The sequence below is a fragment of the Euprymna scolopes genome, chromosome 13 (assembly GCF_053919585.1).
Source record: "Euprymna scolopes isolate OS-2025 chromosome 13, ASM5391958v1, whole genome shotgun sequence".
NCBI lineage: Eukaryota > Metazoa > Mollusca > Cephalopoda > Sepiida > Sepiolidae > Euprymna > Euprymna scolopes.
This window is the reverse complement of record NC_136494.1, coordinates 2,329,099-2,349,098: the sequence shown is the minus strand read 5'-3', so window position 1 is coordinate 2,349,098 and position 20,000 is coordinate 2,329,099. Positions and strand designations below refer to the sequence as shown.

The 20,000-nt window shown below is 34.2% G+C and overlaps 1 protein-coding gene across 3 annotated transcripts in view; it reads left to right on the top strand.

Annotated features, from left to right (window-relative positions):
* LOC145291918 (netrin-1-like) overlaps window positions 1-20,000 on the top strand; it is a 381,604-nt gene that overhangs the window by 1,273 nt on the left and 360,331 nt on the right. For all 3 annotated transcript variants that reach the window (XM_080137764.1, XM_080137766.1, XM_080137765.1), the window contains exon 1: window positions 1-1,244. This exon is cut by the window's left edge and continues 1,273 nt beyond it. In XM_080137764.1, coding sequence (XP_079993890.1) covers window positions 161-1,244 — 1,084 coding nt within the window. In that variant the 5' untranslated portion in view covers window positions 1-160. The remainder of the gene's footprint in view (window positions 1,245-20,000) is intronic.

Here is a 20,000-nt window from a genome sequence, read left to right as displayed (position 1 = left end):
TATAATTGAATAATTTAAATAATATAAAGTATTCTAAAGAAACCAAGTAGTTATGCGAGTTAAATGATTCTTTATAAATATCCTGTAGTTCCGTCTGCATGCTGGAGTTCTTAACCTTCCGTTTTTCCGGTGACGGAACTAGTTAACATCCACGTCAACAATGCCACCCTCGTGTCTCGTAACCCATCAAAACCCCACGGGTACCCGTGGGACCACCCGCTTCACACCACTATCTTTTTTATCAAATTCACAGCACTTTGTCTTGTTCTTTGGATTACTTTTGAGCTTTTACGCGGCTACCGGCGTCGCCCAGGATTTGTCTGACTTGCACAGCAGCCAACACTCCTCTTCTAACCCTTGCTACGACGCTATCGGGGAGCCGAAGATGTGCGTACCCGAGTTTGTCAACATCGCCTATGGGAAAGAGGTGGTCGCCTCGTCGACGTGCGGAACGCCGCCGAGCCGGTACTGCAAATCGTCGATAAACAAAGAAAACAAAGTGGTCCGAAACTGTTTCATATGCGACGCTAGCCACCCGAAACGAAGACACCCGTCGTCATACTTGACGGACAATAACAACTCGAATAACCTCACCTGTTGGATGTCGGAATCGTTCGTCCAGTATCCGAAAAATGTCACCCTCAAACTATCCCTCGGCAAAAAATACGAGCTTACCTATATCCTGCTGCAATTTTGCTCCGCTCGTCCGGATTCAATGGCTATCTACAAGAGTATGGACTTCGGAAAAACGTGGATCCCTTTCCAATATTATTCGAGTGACTGCGAAGGAATGTACGCTAAAAAACCGGGGGTTGTCATTACAAAAGCGAACCAACAAGAAGCCTTGTGCAGTAATGTGCATAATAACATCAACACACCCGGAGGGGCCCGGGTAGCGTTCAGTACCCTGGAGAACAGACCGGTCGATTTTGATAGCAGCCCGGTCCTTTGGGACTGGGTCACGGCTACCGACGTCATGTTTGTTTTCAACAAATTGAGTACCCTGGGGGACCTTGAGGAACCCAACGCCAGGGAGAGTTATTATTACTCGTTATCAAATTTAGCCGTCGGCGGACGGTGCAAGTGTAATGGGCATGCATCATCGTGCAGCAGGAATGCCGAGGGCCAAACGGTTTGCGATTGCCAACATAACACGGCTGGCCCCTCGTGTGACAGGTGCAAACCTTTCCATTTTGACTTACCCTGGTCTCGGGCTACCGATTATAAAGCCAAAGAATGCGTAGGTAAGTACAAATATACTTCTTTTTTTATTTATAAAACTAAAATTATGGCCCCTACGTGCCAATACTTCTAATACCTATTTACAATTTCTCCCCATAGACACCAGGAAGTGATTTTTTTTTTACGTGGAGAAAAAGTACAAAAATAAAAATTGTCTCAGTCGTGAAGGATTTCTACTCTACTGAAAGAGAACAAGAAATGGAAGTGCAAGCATCTGGAGAACAGACACAACACTTTGATCTTGGCCAAAAGGCCAAGTGGCCATAATTCTAGTATATATATTCAATATTAAATTGTGTTTAACGCCAATATGTAGTGAAAGAAAAATAAATTGTGAAAATAATTACCAACGCAATCCATAATGTTTACCGATATATTTATTTATCATCACTAACGTTTAAATTCATGTTTTGAAGCATGGCTTCAATCATGAGTTCATGACGTCAAGTTATAATTATTTTGTGAAGGTAATGTTTTAAGCTTTATTTACAAGAAAAACAAAAACAGCTCAGTTTGTTGGATCTCAGATTGAATATTTTAAGGTTTCAGTTTCGATTTTGATTTTGTCATTCGCTTTATTTGTTGTAAATTTATTATTCAAGATTAATGCAGTAGTTGGCACAGATACATTGAGGGCATTGCCAAGGCTGCTGCAAAGCAGATTGGCTCTCTCTACCGTACTAGAAAGCATCCTGTACTCCTACAAGGCCACCATTCGCCCATGTATGGAGTATTGCTGTCACATTTGGGCTGGTGCATCTGCGACTAGTCTCTCACTCTTAGACAGGGTTTAAAAGAGAGTCGCCAACCTAACCGCACTGTCAACTAGGCTTCGACCTCTGTCCCATCGACGAAATGTTGCATCCTTCTGCCTGTTTTACAAGTATTTTAATGGTAGATACTCTGACGAACTACAAGCTCTTCTGCCTTCTCAACGTAAATATTCCCGAATAACCCGAAAAGCAGCAAAATCCCACCCCTACAGAGTATAAATCCCTAGATGTAAGAAAGCCTTCTACTCTAATAGTTTCTTCCCTAGGGATCCTAAGTTCAAGTGTAATGGCATCTTGCTGCTCAACTCCCTACATAATATCACTGCAAATTATGTCCTAGATAGTAGCCTCCTACATCAAAATGGCACTGTGCCTTGCTTGAGGTGAAAATGCAATAAAATGTTTCATTTCTATGATATTTCGAAAGGAAACAAATTTCGGTAAACATTTATTACGTTTAAAAAAATTGTGACACACGGAAGAAATTGACAGCGACACGGACACAATTTCTATTAATATCATATAAATAAATAAAATAATCATTAACTGGGGTAACTAATTACGTCAAGTCCCCAACAATCAGTTCAGCAGTGTTTTCATTGCTGTCAGGCTGAGGTGTCGTTCTGTTTGGTCCTAAGAGGTCAACTCTTCCAGGCTCTCGCTTATCTCTGAGAAGGAATTAATGTTTTGCAAAACGCTAGGGGGTACGACACAATCACGTTGACACACCGGTTCTCGCCGGATCACCGAAGTTAAGCAATGTTGAGCCTGGCCAGTGCCAGATGGGTGACCATTTGGGAAGGCTTCTAGAAAGGTCGGGCGTGGGGCCAGCACCCTCACCCCGTAAAAAGAACTCAGTCGCTACAAAAGCATCTACAAAGTTGTAGATGGCCTATGCCCCTTAGGGGCTCAAGGCTATGGATGGATGGAAAACGCTAGGGACGACCTTACCGGAGAATGCCGACGAGGCTGATCATGTATGTTTTGATAAATCAAAGCGTTCTTATCGTAGTGCACCCATTTCCCAGAACCACACTTGCTCTTGTGTCTGACCTGCTGGCTAGACGGTAAATAATACGCCTCTAACGTTAGAAGCCAGCCAGCATTCAGCAAACAGATCCGGTTTTAAAAAACATTTATTTAAATAGATTATTTATAACGATAGCTATTTTTTATGTTTTCGTTTTTGTATAAATAAAACTGTAAGGCAAGCACATGTTTTTTGTGTGTGCATCTTTTTCTCGTGACGATGTGAGTTATTATTTTTTTTATTAGTATTAATCGAATATTTATTGAAATAAAATTACAATAACATGAAAATCTTTTATTTAATACAGAATTTAAATCAACCAGAATGCATGTTATAGATTTTGTTATCGTTTTATAAAAATGATTTTCTCATATTGAAATTTTCTAAAAATATGGACTTGGAAACAAAAATAAACATTATAATTTAAATAAATGGTATCTTTTAACAATTACAAGAAGCTTCTCCAACTACCGATATCCATGACAAATAACACCCTACCTTAGAATTCTTCCTTCAAACTCCTCGGCTTAACATTCACAGAAAATATGAACTGGAACAAATACATTGATGACATTGAGAAGGCTGCTGCAAGGAAGGTGGGCTCCCTCTATCGTACTAGAAAACTAGTCACACCGTAAAATATCCTGTATTTTTACAAAGCTACCATTCGCAGATGCATTGAATATTGTTGCCACATCTGGGCTGGTGTATCTTCCACTAATGTCTCCTTCTTGGATAGGGCCCAAAATAGTCTTCAATCTAATAGGTCTCGCTTTGTTAACTAGGCTCCAGCCCCTGTTCCATCACCGCAATGTTGCATCTCTGTGCCTGTTTTATAAGTATTTTAATGGAATGTGTTCTGATGAACTCATTGCACTTGTGCCCCCTCGACGTACTTTTCTCCGGCAAACTCGCTTAGCAACAAAATCACACCCCTTCACTGTTGAGGTCCCTTAATGCCAGAAAGCTTTCTACTCTAATAGTTTCTTCCTTTGAACAGCTAGACAGGAATTCCCTTCCTGCTACCTGTTTCCCTAACTGTACTGATATGCAGAAGTTTAAATGTAATGTAAACCAACATCTTGTTAATCTTTCTTAGGCATGGTACCAAATAGTAGCCTCTTACGTCCAAGTGGCAATGAGCTACGTTTGGGGTGAACGTAAGTAAAAAAAAAAAAAGAAAGAAAAGAAGAACCGAATGTATTTATGGGATTTAAATATGTCTGATTATTTTTTTAATGATATATCTTCATTCTCCTTCCAAAACTGTAAATATCTCCCTTACTAAACCTAACGATGTATGAACACAATGCTACGGAACTGCTTCCTTGATTAGAACTTGGTCGTATTCAAATCCAATGGCGATTAAATTTTCACTAACGACTATGCAGTTCGTGACATTAATCAATGTTAGCGGGTTCATAGTGTTTCACATTTTTCAGAGAATAATTATTTTGCCTCATTAAGCATCATCCTAAAAGAATCCAAAACGTTCGTGATACACACGAAACATACATTATTTTGATTAAAAAAAACAAATGAAAAAGATTATTGAGAAAAATATTAATGCATGAAGAATTTTAATCAAACAAATCTTATATTTTAACAATGTTTGCTTAATTGAAAAAATACTGCGAAATGCACAATAACACACACATACACACACATATAACCCCCATATATATATATATATATATATATATATATATATATATATATATATATATATATATATATACTAGCAAAAGTACCCTTCGTTGACTGGGTTCAAAAACAGCCTACTGAAAATGGACTCTGATTTATGAACGTATGATAGGTTATGAAAAGGATGGGTTGTAAAGAGATAGCTTCGAATTTGAGAATATCAAAACCAAAGCAAAATATGATGAAAGTAAAAATAAAATAGATAAACCCCATAATTTATTATACCATACCTGTTCACACTGAAACACTTATCACAATATTCTGTGGATCTATATTAATAACCTTGTTAAACTTTGTGACATATTTCCATTCTATGAAGGTAAGGCGCGAACGAACACCACAAAATTTTATTATACCATATTTCTTCAAAATGAAACATAATTATCAAAGTATACTTACGCAGATAGATATGAAAAGTCTTTATTAAAGTTTGTGCCTATTCCCATCTATGGAGCCCAGGCGCGAACGAAGACCCCACAATTTTATTATACCATCCCTATTTAAGATAAAACATACTTATCAAAGTATTATTATGTACATCTATATCAAAAACACTTGTAAACATTTTTTTAAAATTTTTAAATATTTTATTTCCATACTTTGTGGACCAGGCGTGTACGCAGAACACAGAATTTTAATGAATCATCATTATGCCAGATCAAACATACCCATTCCTGTGTCTCGATACATCTTCTATCATTATATGTGATCAATTTTCTATAATAGTCAACCATATCGGAGCATATTCGTAACCAGACACACACACACACGTTCAGCTTTATATTATATATATATATATATATATATATATATATATATATATATATATATATATATGTATATATATATAAATATATATATATATATATATATACACTTCACAATAATGAAATGCAATATATCTACTGGTATGCAAATCCATAAACCATAATTGATATATGATTAATATTTCCTGTTAATGTCACTGTTATGTGACGAGTAGTTTAAGAGTTTATCGGTTAAATATTTACACACAGACACACATACATATACTGTTATATTTATATGTGTTTATGTATGCGTGTTTATGTATATATGTGTGTGTGTGTGTGTGTGTGTGTGTGTGCGTAAGACATTTATATAAAATGAAGCGCTCGATTACAAGGTCTTTTTTTTTCTAAACAATAAATTTGGCCTCTGTCAATGAAACCATGAAATATACAATGCTGTTTATTTAGTTTTTAAATAAATAATTCGTAGTTGTATTCTATGTAATATCTGTATTAAGGATTGCAGCTTTAACTTAAAAAAAACTGTCGCTTACCACTTTTATCCGTGGTGCCACGATTATATACGAACAATTCTAGTATGAGTTTTAGAAGCTTTAGACACATCCTCCTAAAATTCTTACCAGGATTGTCCACCTAGACTCGGAACGGATAAAAATTCTGAGGGACACTTCTAGAGGTTGACGTTTCAATTGTTAGTGCAGGTGATCCTAAGAATATAATTACGAATTACTAAAGAATTATGTCTGACTGACCGAACGAAATCAAGCTACCTCGGTGGGTTAAATAAAAGTTTCCGTTTGAAATTCTATACAGATTCCAGAGTCCGACAATATGCAACCGAAACGCTGTTGGTTGGTTGGTTAGTTGTTTTTGTTATGCGGCGTATCAACCCGTTTCAGGTTATTTAATGCCGAATCCAGTGATGTTGAAGAACAATTTTTTAATAGAATATATTTATTTTTTTCAAGTCGGTTTCTATTTAACCCATAGTTGGGACCCTAACAGGTACTACCACTCCGGGTCAGAGTGGACCTGGGAGCAATGGTAATTAAAGGGTGGCTCCACATTCCCCAAAGCCCGCAAGCTGGGTTCTCACCATCCGATACAGTTTGAGGTCATATCCAGGACCGCAACCGAAACGTGACAAGAACATCTAAGAAGGGAAAATCAGTCGAAAAGATACAAACTATAAATTCACATCCAAAAAAAAAAAATACAACAAAAAAAACGGATGTGTTGTAATACAATTCAATCATAAGTTTGGAATTATATCTCTATCTCTGCTTTTATATAAAAGGAACTTTGTGTATATGTGAGTTCGTTCCCTATGGACTCGAAAACGACTAGATCGATTTGTATGAAATTTAACACCAAAGTACTATATACGCCTGGTAGATTTTTTAAAGATAGGTTTATCGAAATGTTTTCAATAATATCGATAATCGATAATCGAAATAATCCAATGAAAAAAGGAATAGATGATTTTGATCAAAGTTAACACCTTACACAGCCTAACATCACAAATTTGAGGAGTTTTATTACCACACAAGCTGAAAATCCCGACATATAAAATCAACAGCAGGTTCTTTAAGATGACAGGTGTGTATTCGAAATGAATGTTTCTGTTTAGAGCACAATTGGAGCATGATACTTGACTTTTGCATTTTAAACTTTAATTCAACCATTATATATAAAAAAGTAGGTTCTCTACAGTGCAATGTAGACTACAATGTATTGTGGACTAGTCACTGCCGGACGCATGTGAAGCTTCATTCCGGTGCCCTGTGATGAGTCCCTAATTAGAACAGGCAATCAATCGATTTGATTGAAAAAGTGGGAGATTTGACCGACTTTGCTGACAATAAAAATATGGGAGTGTGAAACATAAGTTGATAATCATTCAATCCCGGGCAACGTCAGGTCAACGTTCTAGTATTTAATAAATGCTGGTGCTATGTTATTTATTTTTTAGCCGTATTAAAAAATATATATTTGTAGTATGAGAACATATATTACATTTTGTTCCTGGCTAGAAGGAAGAAAGGTTCTGCTGTAGGAGATGTCTCACTGAACTACTTTCAATTTTTTTTTTCTCACATGTACCTGTTCCGAATTCGTAACAGCGGGCTGACATACGCGGACTTTTTTTTTCTACCAAAACGGTCATTAACAATGTTTTTTAAAATGTTTAACATATTTTAGACTGATATAAATTATTACGCAATAAAAATAATTTAATTAAAACAAAAACTATTTTTTTCCTGTTTCGAATTATTTAATCAAATAAAAATTCCATAAACTGAATTTAATTTAAAAATAACTTTTTTTAAATTCAGTAATCAAGTAAAAATAAAAAATGGCATTTTTACTTGATTAAATAATTTGAAATAAGAAAAATGATTTTTTTGTTTTAATTGAATTATTTTTTATTGTGCAATAATTTTTAGCAGTTGATGACTAAATTTAAAAAGCTTTTTCTTTATTAAATTGTTAGGTAATTTGCTAGAATAATCAAAAAAATGTTAACGGCTACTTTGGTAGAAAAAAGTTCACTGATATCGACCCGCTGCTACAAATTTGGAATAGGTGCATGTGAACGAGAAAATTTGAAAATAGTTCAGGGAGAGGTCTCTTACAGGAGAACCGGAAAAGGATGTTTTTTACGTGTTTCGTCACAAATAATTTCGTTCTGTTTTTGCTATATCCAGGCGATCTCTGCTCGATCCTTATTTGCATGAAAGGTGCGCGAATGAGATTCAATCAATGACCACCACCCGTAAAACATTCAAAACAAAACCTCGTCTAACTACAACCACTGTCGATAGTTTCTTTTTGCCCCTCTCTGTGCCTAAAAGTAAACGGAACTTCCATGGGCAAAGTTTCTTTCCTAGAACTATTCGTCCATGGAACAAAATACCGCAAGGTTGCTACCCAGCTGACTACAACATGGTTGTTTTCAAGTCCAATGTAAACAAATCTTGTAAATCTGTTCTATTAAATAATCGGCATCCAGCATCATTACCAATCATCATGGTGTTGTTACACCGGTCACCTGATCCTCATTTAACTTTTATCCTCGAATAGCGTTTAAGCCTTGATAACTGATGGCCACTTAGTAAAAAAAAATGTTTAACTAGCGGAACCTGTGGAATTTCACAGGGGACTCGTTCATATGTGGTATTTTAATGTTGGCATTCTGTGGATGGTCAGCGTAAATGGAGACGCCCTGATATTATTGTAGCTCTTTTGTTAAAATTGCAAAAGTATTAATCCAAGCTGGCAGGAACGACCGGCGTAGCCTGGTTGTAAAATGCGAATAAATATGATATTTTAATTCTTGTAGCTTTCGTATATATTATTATAGAGTTAATGTTCTATCGATTCTCATATATTACAAAGTTGCGATTTCAAAAATAAACAGTATATCCATATGACTTGGGTGCATCAGCTTGAATCGAAACAGAAACCAAAACTTATGAAGAATATATGTATATATATATATATATATATATATATATATATATATATACGTATGTATATATCTGTATATACATGTGTGTATGTATATATATGCATGTATGTAAGTATGTATGTATATATGCATGTATGTATATATATGCATGTATATATATGTATGTATATATATATATGTATATATATATATATATATATATATATATATATATATATATATATTGAGTTCCATCAGGTATAATCGAAATTGAAACCAAAATTAATGATGAATATTTTAGTTAAATTATTTATTACGAGAAATGGAAGGTCATAACAATGAAACAACAGTCACTCGAAAGAAAAAGATGTAAGCGTGACTCACAAATAACTCACACGTTATCGTATTCATGTATATAACACAAATATATCCAAACGTAAGATAAAGTACTATGCTACATATTTGGATAGGTGTTATGCGGTTTTACTTATTTTAAAGTGTTTACTTATTTCGAAACTGTAGTAATAGTAAGTGTTGAGTTAAAACAAGACCAAAATGGCTGATAGGAAACGATTAATCGGGGAAATATCGAAAATCATTAAAAATTAAAATTGAAAGAAAATATTGGTAGGAACGCAATAAATGTCACCGTGACAGATGACCGTCTCATATCAGCCATTTTTTCTTGTTCTAACGTAACACTCGAGAAAATAAGTTCAATAAAAAAAAATCATATTATTTGGATTCATCGGACTACTGTTCTCATCTTGAGTGTGATTTTCTACAACGTTTCGGTCGATATAACCTCCGACCTTCTTCAGGTGTGTCTTCTTGAACTCGGGAGTGTTTCTGTCGAACTCGAGAATTTCGAACGGAACCCTTTATTTACTTCACGGGGGTAGCATGTCCTTGTTACGTCAGCCAGAACTGGATACAGAAGTAATTCGCAATATTATATATATATATATATATATATATATATATATATATATATATATATATATATATATAGATAGATAGATAGATAGATAGACAGATAATAATATTATTATTATTATTATTATTATTATTATTATTATTATTCGCACCTACAATAGACAGATATCGTTATTTATCTCCCTCCCACGGCATGAAGATGTGACACATGGGTTGGCAAAGTGGGATTGAAGAGATGGCGGCCTAGATAAGAAGCACCCTGGCCTGCAAAAAATGCCTGGGTATCTCGTCGGCATTCTCTGGTTTGGGCGTATCAGGCGATTAGCAATAAACTTAAACTAACACCTTCTCTAGAGGGAAAGAAAAGTCTGAGAGGGTGTACTTCTGAGAACTTCACAGGACTAGCATCATGCTGAAGTCGAGGGGAAAATTTCATTTCAGAAATGAATGGACAAACTCTGGTGATTTTGGCTTCGAGGTCTACGCGGACACTACAAGAAACTATTTCACTGTCGAACTAGGGAAGATCACGTTCTAAATCAAGATCCCTGAATAGACTTCCAGGAGGTGTAATAAATGCGTCAGGTGAATTTGGACAGGTGCTCGGCTACTGTGTCGTCTAAATTTCTATTACTCTTTCTCTGCATGAAAATTGAAGCGTTTGTGTTTTTTGTTTTGGTGTTGGGTGTTTTTTGCCAAATAAATTTGATTAAAGTGAAGAAATTTTTGATTTTGCTCGCTAGATTTTTTACGACCGCTTATTCTTCTATTTGAGATTGTTATCTTGATATTGTGACATGTATTTTGTTGCACATAGATAAAAAAAATAAGAATAAAAATAAGAATTTTCTGATGTATTTTCAATTAACTTTTTCTCTTTTGATCGCTGAGAATAAAGCCGTGATCTCTCTTTGGCTTACAATCTCATCAATGATCATTATGATATATCTCGGTATCTATTATTCATTCCCGCACCAGAGACAGTCTTACGCGGACACTACAAGAAATTATTCAGCCCTCGAGTTCGAATGAACCAGTGGAGGGTGATCAAAATTTAAGATCAACAGAGATGAGACCATTCTTGTAATGATTCAGACCCTGTTGATTCCGTGCAGTTCTAGGAGGTCCAGCCTCTCTTTGAGAAGGGGCTAATTTATTGTCAATCGCCTGAGGCGCCCTCACCGGGTAATACCGACGGGGCTGTCCAGACACTTTTTGCAGATCAGAGTGCCTCTACTCTGGGGAGTTGATTTTTCAATCCCACTTTTCGAACCCTGTTGTCTAACTTTTTACAGTGGTAGGGAACTAAATACCCCTTAAATCTTTTAATAGACTGTCAAGAAAAATAATGAATGCACCAACAATGTGGCAATTCAAAATGAATTTGAACAGGTGCTCAAGTACGGTATCTTCTTCCTTTTCCTACGTGGCAATTGAAACGTGATTGTTTTATTTATTTATTTTTTATTTTATTTATTTATTTTTGTCAAATAAACTGAATTAAATTGAATTGAAAAATACATCGCGTCAGGCAGCATTCTCATGTGCAGTTTCTTTGCAAGGGCTCCACGCTTGCGGAACACAATACGATGGCGCTGTTTCTCTGCATATTATAACTTGGTTGTATTGCAATTCAATGTCAATAAATTATTTGTATAAACTATCGCAGCATTAATCAAACGCAGTGCTCGCCAATCAGCAATTTTAGTACACCCATAATGTTCCTCATCTTTTTCAAACACTGGGGATTTATTATTTAGATTAGACTCCACAGAGTGAATGTGGTATTGTGGTAAATGTTGTCAGTCAAGAGTAAGTTTCCAAGTTTTTAAAAATAACTTTAGTTACAAAGACCCTGTGCCCTTCCCTTCCCAATTCTTAGAGAACCTTATGCCTAAATTTGTTGTTTGCTATTATTTCTAATTACACATTGTAAAAATTTATTCACGCAATAAATTATATAACAAAGATCACAGTGTAGTATTTGTTCTGATGCTACACTTAAGTTAACTTGTACTTGGTCAATGGAGGGGAAACCCTCTATACTGCGAGAGTGATCCTTTTGCCCTTCTTTTGGGGCGCTGATTTTACCCACATTTAAAACTCCCTTGTGTCACATTTTGATTTCGTGTAGAAACAAATAAATACCAACAATCACAAATATTGCTGTGTACTATCTGTTCTGGTGTTGTACTTCACCTTTCCTGTATTTGGTCAGTGGAAGATAAATCCTTCATGACTGAGATAATTTTTTATTTTTGTTCCTACCTAGAGTGCCCTTTTTTTGGGTAACTGGATTTTCTCCATATTAAAAACCGACCTTGTGTCTAACTCTGCCCTCGTGGGCATGCAAGTAAATAGGAACAATCATTCCGCCTCATTAACTCTTATCCTCTTATCCAAGGATGGAATACTGTTGCCATATCTGGGCAGGAGCTGCTAAAAACAGCCTATCCTGCCTTGACAGAGTACAAAATAGACTTCGTGGCTTAGTGGGGGATGCCCTTTTCTCTACCCTGCAACCTCTCTCCCACAGAAGAGACGTTGCGAGCCTATCCTTGCTTTATCGTTATTTCCATGGCAGGTGCTCGTCTGAACTCCAATCTCTGGTCCCCCCTCGCCAATCTTTCACGAAAAACACCCGTCTAGCTGAATCCACTGTGAAAAATTTCCCCCGCTCTATATCTGTGCCTTAATCAAAACGCGGATTCCATGAACAAAGCTTCTTTCTTAGAAATGTATGCCTGTGGAACTCTGTTCCGTCTGCCTGCTTCCCACCGGACTACAACTTGGATGTCTTCAAGTCCAATGTTAACAAATTTCTGGTGGACCGCCCTTTTAAGTAGACACTTCTTCAGATCTCCACACTGGTGTACTTACAATAACCCTTATCCCTGAGTGGCTCCCGGGCCTTGATAAGTGGTGATCACTGTGTAAAAAAACAAAGAGTGGTTCTTCACCTTGATAATGATCCAATACTAAAAAACATAAAACATACTTTATTAAATGTTTGTTTATTATTAAATTAAAATAAAAATCATTTCTAGAGAGACATGATTGTATATCTTGGAAGACTTTAGGTCAAACTCGCAAAATTGTACGGAATTTTCACAAGTTCGGCTATAAGGTTTTCAAGTTCGAAAAGATGCACCTGAAGAAAGTCGGAGATTACATCGGCCGAAACGTTGTGAATAACGGAGAATAGAAGCTTCCCTATTTATTCACTCCCCACGATGGTGGAGTTAAAAACAAAATTGCGTTTAACGTGGGTAAAAATCTGGTTCCCCCAAATGAGGTACCTTAGATTGGGATGAAAGATAAAACTTACCTCAGTGGAGAAAGATTTTTTCCTTCACTGACCGAAAACAAAAAACATGAAGTCTAGTATCAGAACAGATACTACTATTTGCTCCCAGGCAAAAATAAGTTTATTTGTTGGAACGATTAATCAGAATCGGGAATCCGAAAAATCGGAACTTTTTGGAGGTATCGGGTCAGAAGAATTTGTATCTTTTTCCTCAAAACATTTCATTTTATTGTTATTTTTTAAACTTAATTTACAATTGTCAATATTTATGATAAAATAATAAATATGTATTGATTTTAAACTACCAATAAAACTAAAATCAATAGATTACTCCCCCCACCCCTCCAATCAACAAGTGTATTTTTATGTTTGCGAAAAAAATGTGCATTTATTACATAGGTTTTTATAATAACCCGAAAACAATTTTAAAAAAAAATGAATATAAAATCAACAACTTTATAATTATGTACAGGTTTTATAAAAATCAGAATCGGTAATTGTAGTGGAATCAGAAATAAAATATTGGAATCGTCCTAGTCGAAATAATCTAAATAATTTAGCGTATCAATCCTAACCGTAAAAAAAGTTTTCTAAACTCGGAATGTAACTATATAAATACGCGGCTGCACAACTGCAAGTATTCAAATCAACAATTATTTTAAAGAAATGAAGTATCTTTTTTTAATAAATTCTAGATTAATAAACTATCGATTACTTGAATCAATGGTTTTCGTCTGAAATGGATTTCGGTTTTCGGTATCATTGGAATCGCGCGACAAATTTAACGAATGTTTGCATTGCGGAATTGGAACGCTCTCCGAATCTGATTATTATATTTTATTTCGCAAAAACAAATTTAACAATACAAAATTAGATACCAATCAAAAACGTGGGGAGATAGAGAGGTTCTATGGCCATCCTTGTCAATGTAGCTTTGATATGTCTATGTTAAGCCTTGCTAAAGTTCTCAGTTATATATATAATTATTTTTTTACTATAATAATTAAATATATATGTATATATACATATATATACATATATACACATATATATACATATATATATACATATATATATATATATATATATATATATATATATATATATATATATATGAATGGAAATGTACAAAAAAGAATACGAAAACTATAAAAGCTTATAACTTTTCTTTATTCGTTTTCAATTGGTGACGTGTAGGAATACAAAATAATATTATGAAAACAAATTAAAAACTTTTTTTACAAGTACATAATTTCGACCGATCCTTCAGTCTTCATCGGTGTAGTGAAATATATATATATATGTAAAAAATAAAATGTTGTTTTAAAAAAAGTCTTTCTTCGCATTCACATTTGTCAACCCTTTCCAAGAGAGACATTCCTTTCTTTCACAGTGGATTAGGCCCCATAAATAAGAATACAAATAAAGAAGATAGCCCGCACGCACACAATTATATACGTATGTATATACACACACACAAATATGTATAAATATATATATATATGATAATAATAATAATATAAAAAATATATATATATATATATGATAATAATATAGTTACATACCAAGATCAAAGTATTTACTTTTCATACAGCATTATAATATCATGCATTTTTCTATTTAAGCAAATAATTTCTATTTTTTCTGAAGAGTATATGTACGAAAAGAGGCGATATTGACATAATAGTAACCGTTTGTTTCTTCATAACGAAACAGATCTGTAAAAAATGTACCGAAGTGTTACTATGCTGGAGGATCTGTTTTTCATGAAAAAATAAATATTAGGATCTGGGAATGTAACTTTAACTGTTATTCTTTTATATAAGCTCTGTTCTTATATTTAACATACATTGAGCTTTTAAACAAAAAAAGAATGATGTACACAAAGAGTTAAATATTATTGAAAAAAAAATAGTTTTCCAAAATTACACACACACACACACACACACACACACACACACACATATATATATATATATATATATATATATATATATATATATATATATATATATATATATATATATATATATACTCGGGTTTTTTTTTATATTCAAAAGTAATGGACTAATGAATTCAACGAGGTTGTTAGATAGTGCTCAATAAAAAGAGCTGATAATACTTGTTTATTGTTATATAAACATGCTCACATCCCGCTGCTACAAATAGCCACTTGTTTCAATCAAACAACAGATATCATCAGGCAGCGACTTGACTATTCAAAAGTTCAATGAAACATTCATTGAACTTTGGAATAGTCAAGTCGCTGCCTGATGATATCTGTTGTTTGATTGAAACAAGTGGCTATTTGTAGCAGCGGGATGTGAGCATGTTTATATAGCAATAAACAAGTAATATATATATATATATATATATATATATATATATATATATATAAGACAAAATGAAATGGAGAAAAAATTTAAAATTTGCATTACTTATTAATTCATTAAATGTTCAAAAAATATAACGAAATATTTTGTTCATTCCAAGAAATTTTTCAAATGAAATAACTATAAAATAGACGTGTAAGAATGCTGTAGAATTGTAGGTTCACATAAAAGTTTTACAACTTTGAAAATGTTTGTAAATTGGATTTAAAATTTTAAAAGGATGAAAAGCAAATGACGTTTATCACACGATTCAGATATCGTCAAATGACAAAAGCCAATCAATAAAATTGATCGATAAATGATTTACAAGTTAAAAATTCGTAATATTGATATGAATAAATTTACTTATATATATATGTGTGTGTATATATATATATATATATATATGTGTGTGTGTGTGTGTGTGTGTGTGTGTGTGTGTGTGTGTATTTTTTATGATTTTCTAATCAGTTGGTTCAAGCTGAGGATGAGGCATCCTACCGGATACCAAGCATTCATCCGCTATCTCATATCATCCAACTGAGCGTTCCATGTAAGATTCTTACCCTCTCTTGCACTTGGTTCATCAGGTATATCTCTTTCTTCACCATCAGTATATCAATTTCTTCACTAACACTTCACCAACACCTTAGTAACACTCCATCATCTTTGCTAGATAGTTTTGGGCATTTGTTCATGAGTACAGTTTCTCCTATAATTATTGGAATGATAGAACTCTTCCTAAGATTCCAGTTTCTTTTCATGTCATACATAAATACATTTCGTCATCTTTTCCCTGCGCGTGCATATTGTATATATATATATATATATATATATATATATATATATATATATATATATATATATATATATATATATATATATATAACTACTTAATTTACTCACATAAAATTAATATACGAAAGTATAAATTTATGCGTAAACTTTAAGTATTTATTTCAAAAGTGCTCAATACGTAGGTAGAGCTAGTTAGTAAGTTATAAAATATATATGGCGATTAAGCTACACTGAATATTCCGCGTTTCATCCACTCTAGGACTCGTCAGGCTTATGCAAAATTCGCGCATAAGCCTGAAGAGTCCTAGAGTGGATGAAACGCGGAATATTCAGTGTAGCTTAATCGCCATATATATTTTATAACTTACTATATATATATATATATATATATATATATATATATATATATATATATATATATATATATATAATGGACTCTCTCGTCGTGTTCGGCGCATGAAGAAAATAAATCCACCCTGTTGTACTCTGTTGTCAATGTTCGAACCGCATGTGTGACACAAGGCCAGCCCTGCTCTCACAAACAAAACTGCATGACTCTTGTTGCTGGTTGAGCGGACGCAGTTTCTGTTTGCGCTCTACGTATATTGGCTTGTTTTAATAACCGTGTCCTTACATAAAGTGTCGATGTCTGCAGAATGTATACTAGCAGGGTTAGCTGACATTGTCCGGAAGTGAATGAGGCTCAACGAATATTTCATACTCCCAATATTTTTATCATCATCGAAATCGATTAAATAGCCCTTTTTTTTCAATTATATCGATCGATTACCTGCTCTACTTGATTACCCATCGCACCTGGAGGAAGTGTCACATGCCTCCCACAATGACTAAAGTTCATACCATATTGTAGTCTATATTGCACTGTTGAGAACCACAGTTGATTTTATTAATTATTTATTGTTTAAAATGCAAAAGTCAAGTATCATGCTTCAATTGTGCACTAAACAGAAACATTTATTTCGAACGCGCCCTTGTCATATCAAAGAACCTACTATTGATTTTATATGCCTGGCCTTACTGTTTGTGTGATGATAATGGTTGGAATTAAAGTTTAAAAAAAAATCGAGTATCATTGTGAAATTGTGCCTTAAATAGAAACATTCATTTTGAATGCGCCCCTGTCATATCAAAGAACCTACTGTTTATTTCATATGTTACCCTTTCGACTTATGTGGTAATAAAACTTCTTAAATGCACTTGTGATGCTAAGCCATGTAATATGTTAATTTTAGTGAAAATCACGTGTTCCTTCTTTCATCGGATGATTTCGATTATCGATTATCGATAATTATCGAAGACATTCCGACACAAAATCTAAGAAAACTGCCAGGCACATAAGGTAACGTCGTGTGAAATTTCAGAAAAATCAACCCAGCCGTTTTCTGGTCCATAGGAAACGAACACACAAGATACACAGACCCAAAGTTCTTTTTATATAATAGTAGACATATAGATTAGGGCCCGTGCACTAGTTTTGCCCACGAAAATTAAGAAATAATAATAATAATAATAATAATAATAATAATAATAATAATAATAATAATAATAATAATAAACATTTGTTAACAAACTGCCCAGCCTTAATCTACAATATAAAAATTGATTCGCAAGTCGAACTGTGCGTTATATTAAAATGATTACAAGTGTGACAGAGCGCTATGGGTGCGTATGAGAGAATTAGCAGCAGCAGCAGAAGGATAACTGGCTAACGAAAATATTAGCAGCAGCAGATGTTAAAGTACGTATGCAAATTAGCGAGTGTGCTCGAGCTTGCATCACAAGAAAAGGAGAGAAAAATGCACCACGTGGTCGAGGTGAGAAGCAAAGTGCATCCGTGAAAGATAGACGTGTGTAGTTGAGGGCGAAAAAATACTGACTAACGGCCAGCACAAGGTGGTTAGGAGAAAGACTTTTAAGAAGCACATGTGTGCGAAAAGAATTGTGCAAAATAATGAAATGCGTTGTTTTGAAAGAACCACAAATAAATGCGTTTCATTTGCACAAAACAACAAAGAAAGGATGGTTCTTTTATTTCCTTTTGTATTTGTTTGTTCCTTTGCAAAGCTGCCAGATGGCGTGTGGATTCGAGAGGTTTGAAGTGTAACGACACAGCTTTAGTGTAATGGCCACATTAAACAAACGTCGATTTTGTCTTCTTGTCTCATCTTAAAGGCGGCATTCACCCCGGATCGGTTAAGTTGGCCCATTCCAATGATTCCCCGCATCTCGCACGAAAGCTGACCAAACTTGGCGAACCATTTGAATTTGAAAAAAAAAATCCAGTAGAAACCAATAGTTAACTAATGATATGCCATTTTGAAAAGCAATATGCAAATTGCTACTTCGATCGCATTTTTAGTTTTTTTCTGTTGTCCTAAGTTTTAACGAAGTATGCAACTGAAGATACTTTATATATAGAAAAGAATATGTTTGCTATCACGTTAAATGAGTGACGTTTTGAGCACGGACGTTTTGATCTCTGGTTACATGCAATTCCATATCAAATAAATATTAATCTTCAATTTAAAAATTTATTCTTTAAAAAAATGTTAATTTAAAGATTAAATATTTGCAAACCTTTCTTCCAAAAGAAATATCGAAAATATCGATTTTTTTACACCGAACAAAGAAGACGCATCTCTTTATTGTAATTTTAGAGTAATTAATTTTAATGTAATTATAGAGTAATTAATAATGTTTTTAAGACAAGTTGAACGCTTGCGAATTTTTCTGATTAGGGTTGGGTTGTTTTCTGGCTCATCAACCCTTTTCGGGTTATTTCATGTCGTACACGATCATTTTAGGGAAAGATTATATGCTTCAAGTTTTGCATATTTTGTCATGTTTATTCCTAGTGTTTGGTTTGGTTGTTTTGTTTTACAGTATGTTAACTCTTTCCAGGTTATTTTATGTCGATTTTGGGGGAAAATTATACGTTTCAAGTTCTTTATATTTTTAAATAGTTATACATGGAGTTTGGTTTGTTTGTTTTGTTTTATGACATGTCAACCCTTTCCAGGTTATTTAATCTCGAATGTTTACATGAAATAAGCATGTTTGGTCCTTATTTATACATTATCTTTTTTGTTTCTTATTTTCTTGTGATTAATATTACTCATTTTTTTTATTAAAAATCTTTCCGTATTCTTTTTGTCAAATTTTCTGCTTAAAATATTTGATACATAATTGCCACCAGTTTTAAAGTTGAAATTAAAAATAAAATTCACCTCACCAGCACCTCATCAACATTTCACGAACACTTCATGAACACCTTACTAACACTTCATCAACACTTCCCGAACATTTCACGAGCACTTCACGAACACCTCATCAAGACCTCATCAACACGCCATCAACATTTCAACAACACCTCACTAACACTTTATTAATACTTCGTCAACACTTCATCAAAAGCTCACCAACACTTCACCAACACTTCATCAAAACTTTACCAACACTTCATCAAAACTTTACCAACACTTCACCAACACCTTATTAACACTTCATCAACATCTTACTAACACTTCATCAACACTTGACCTACACTTCATCACCACCTCACCAACACTTCATCAACACCTCATCAACACTTCACC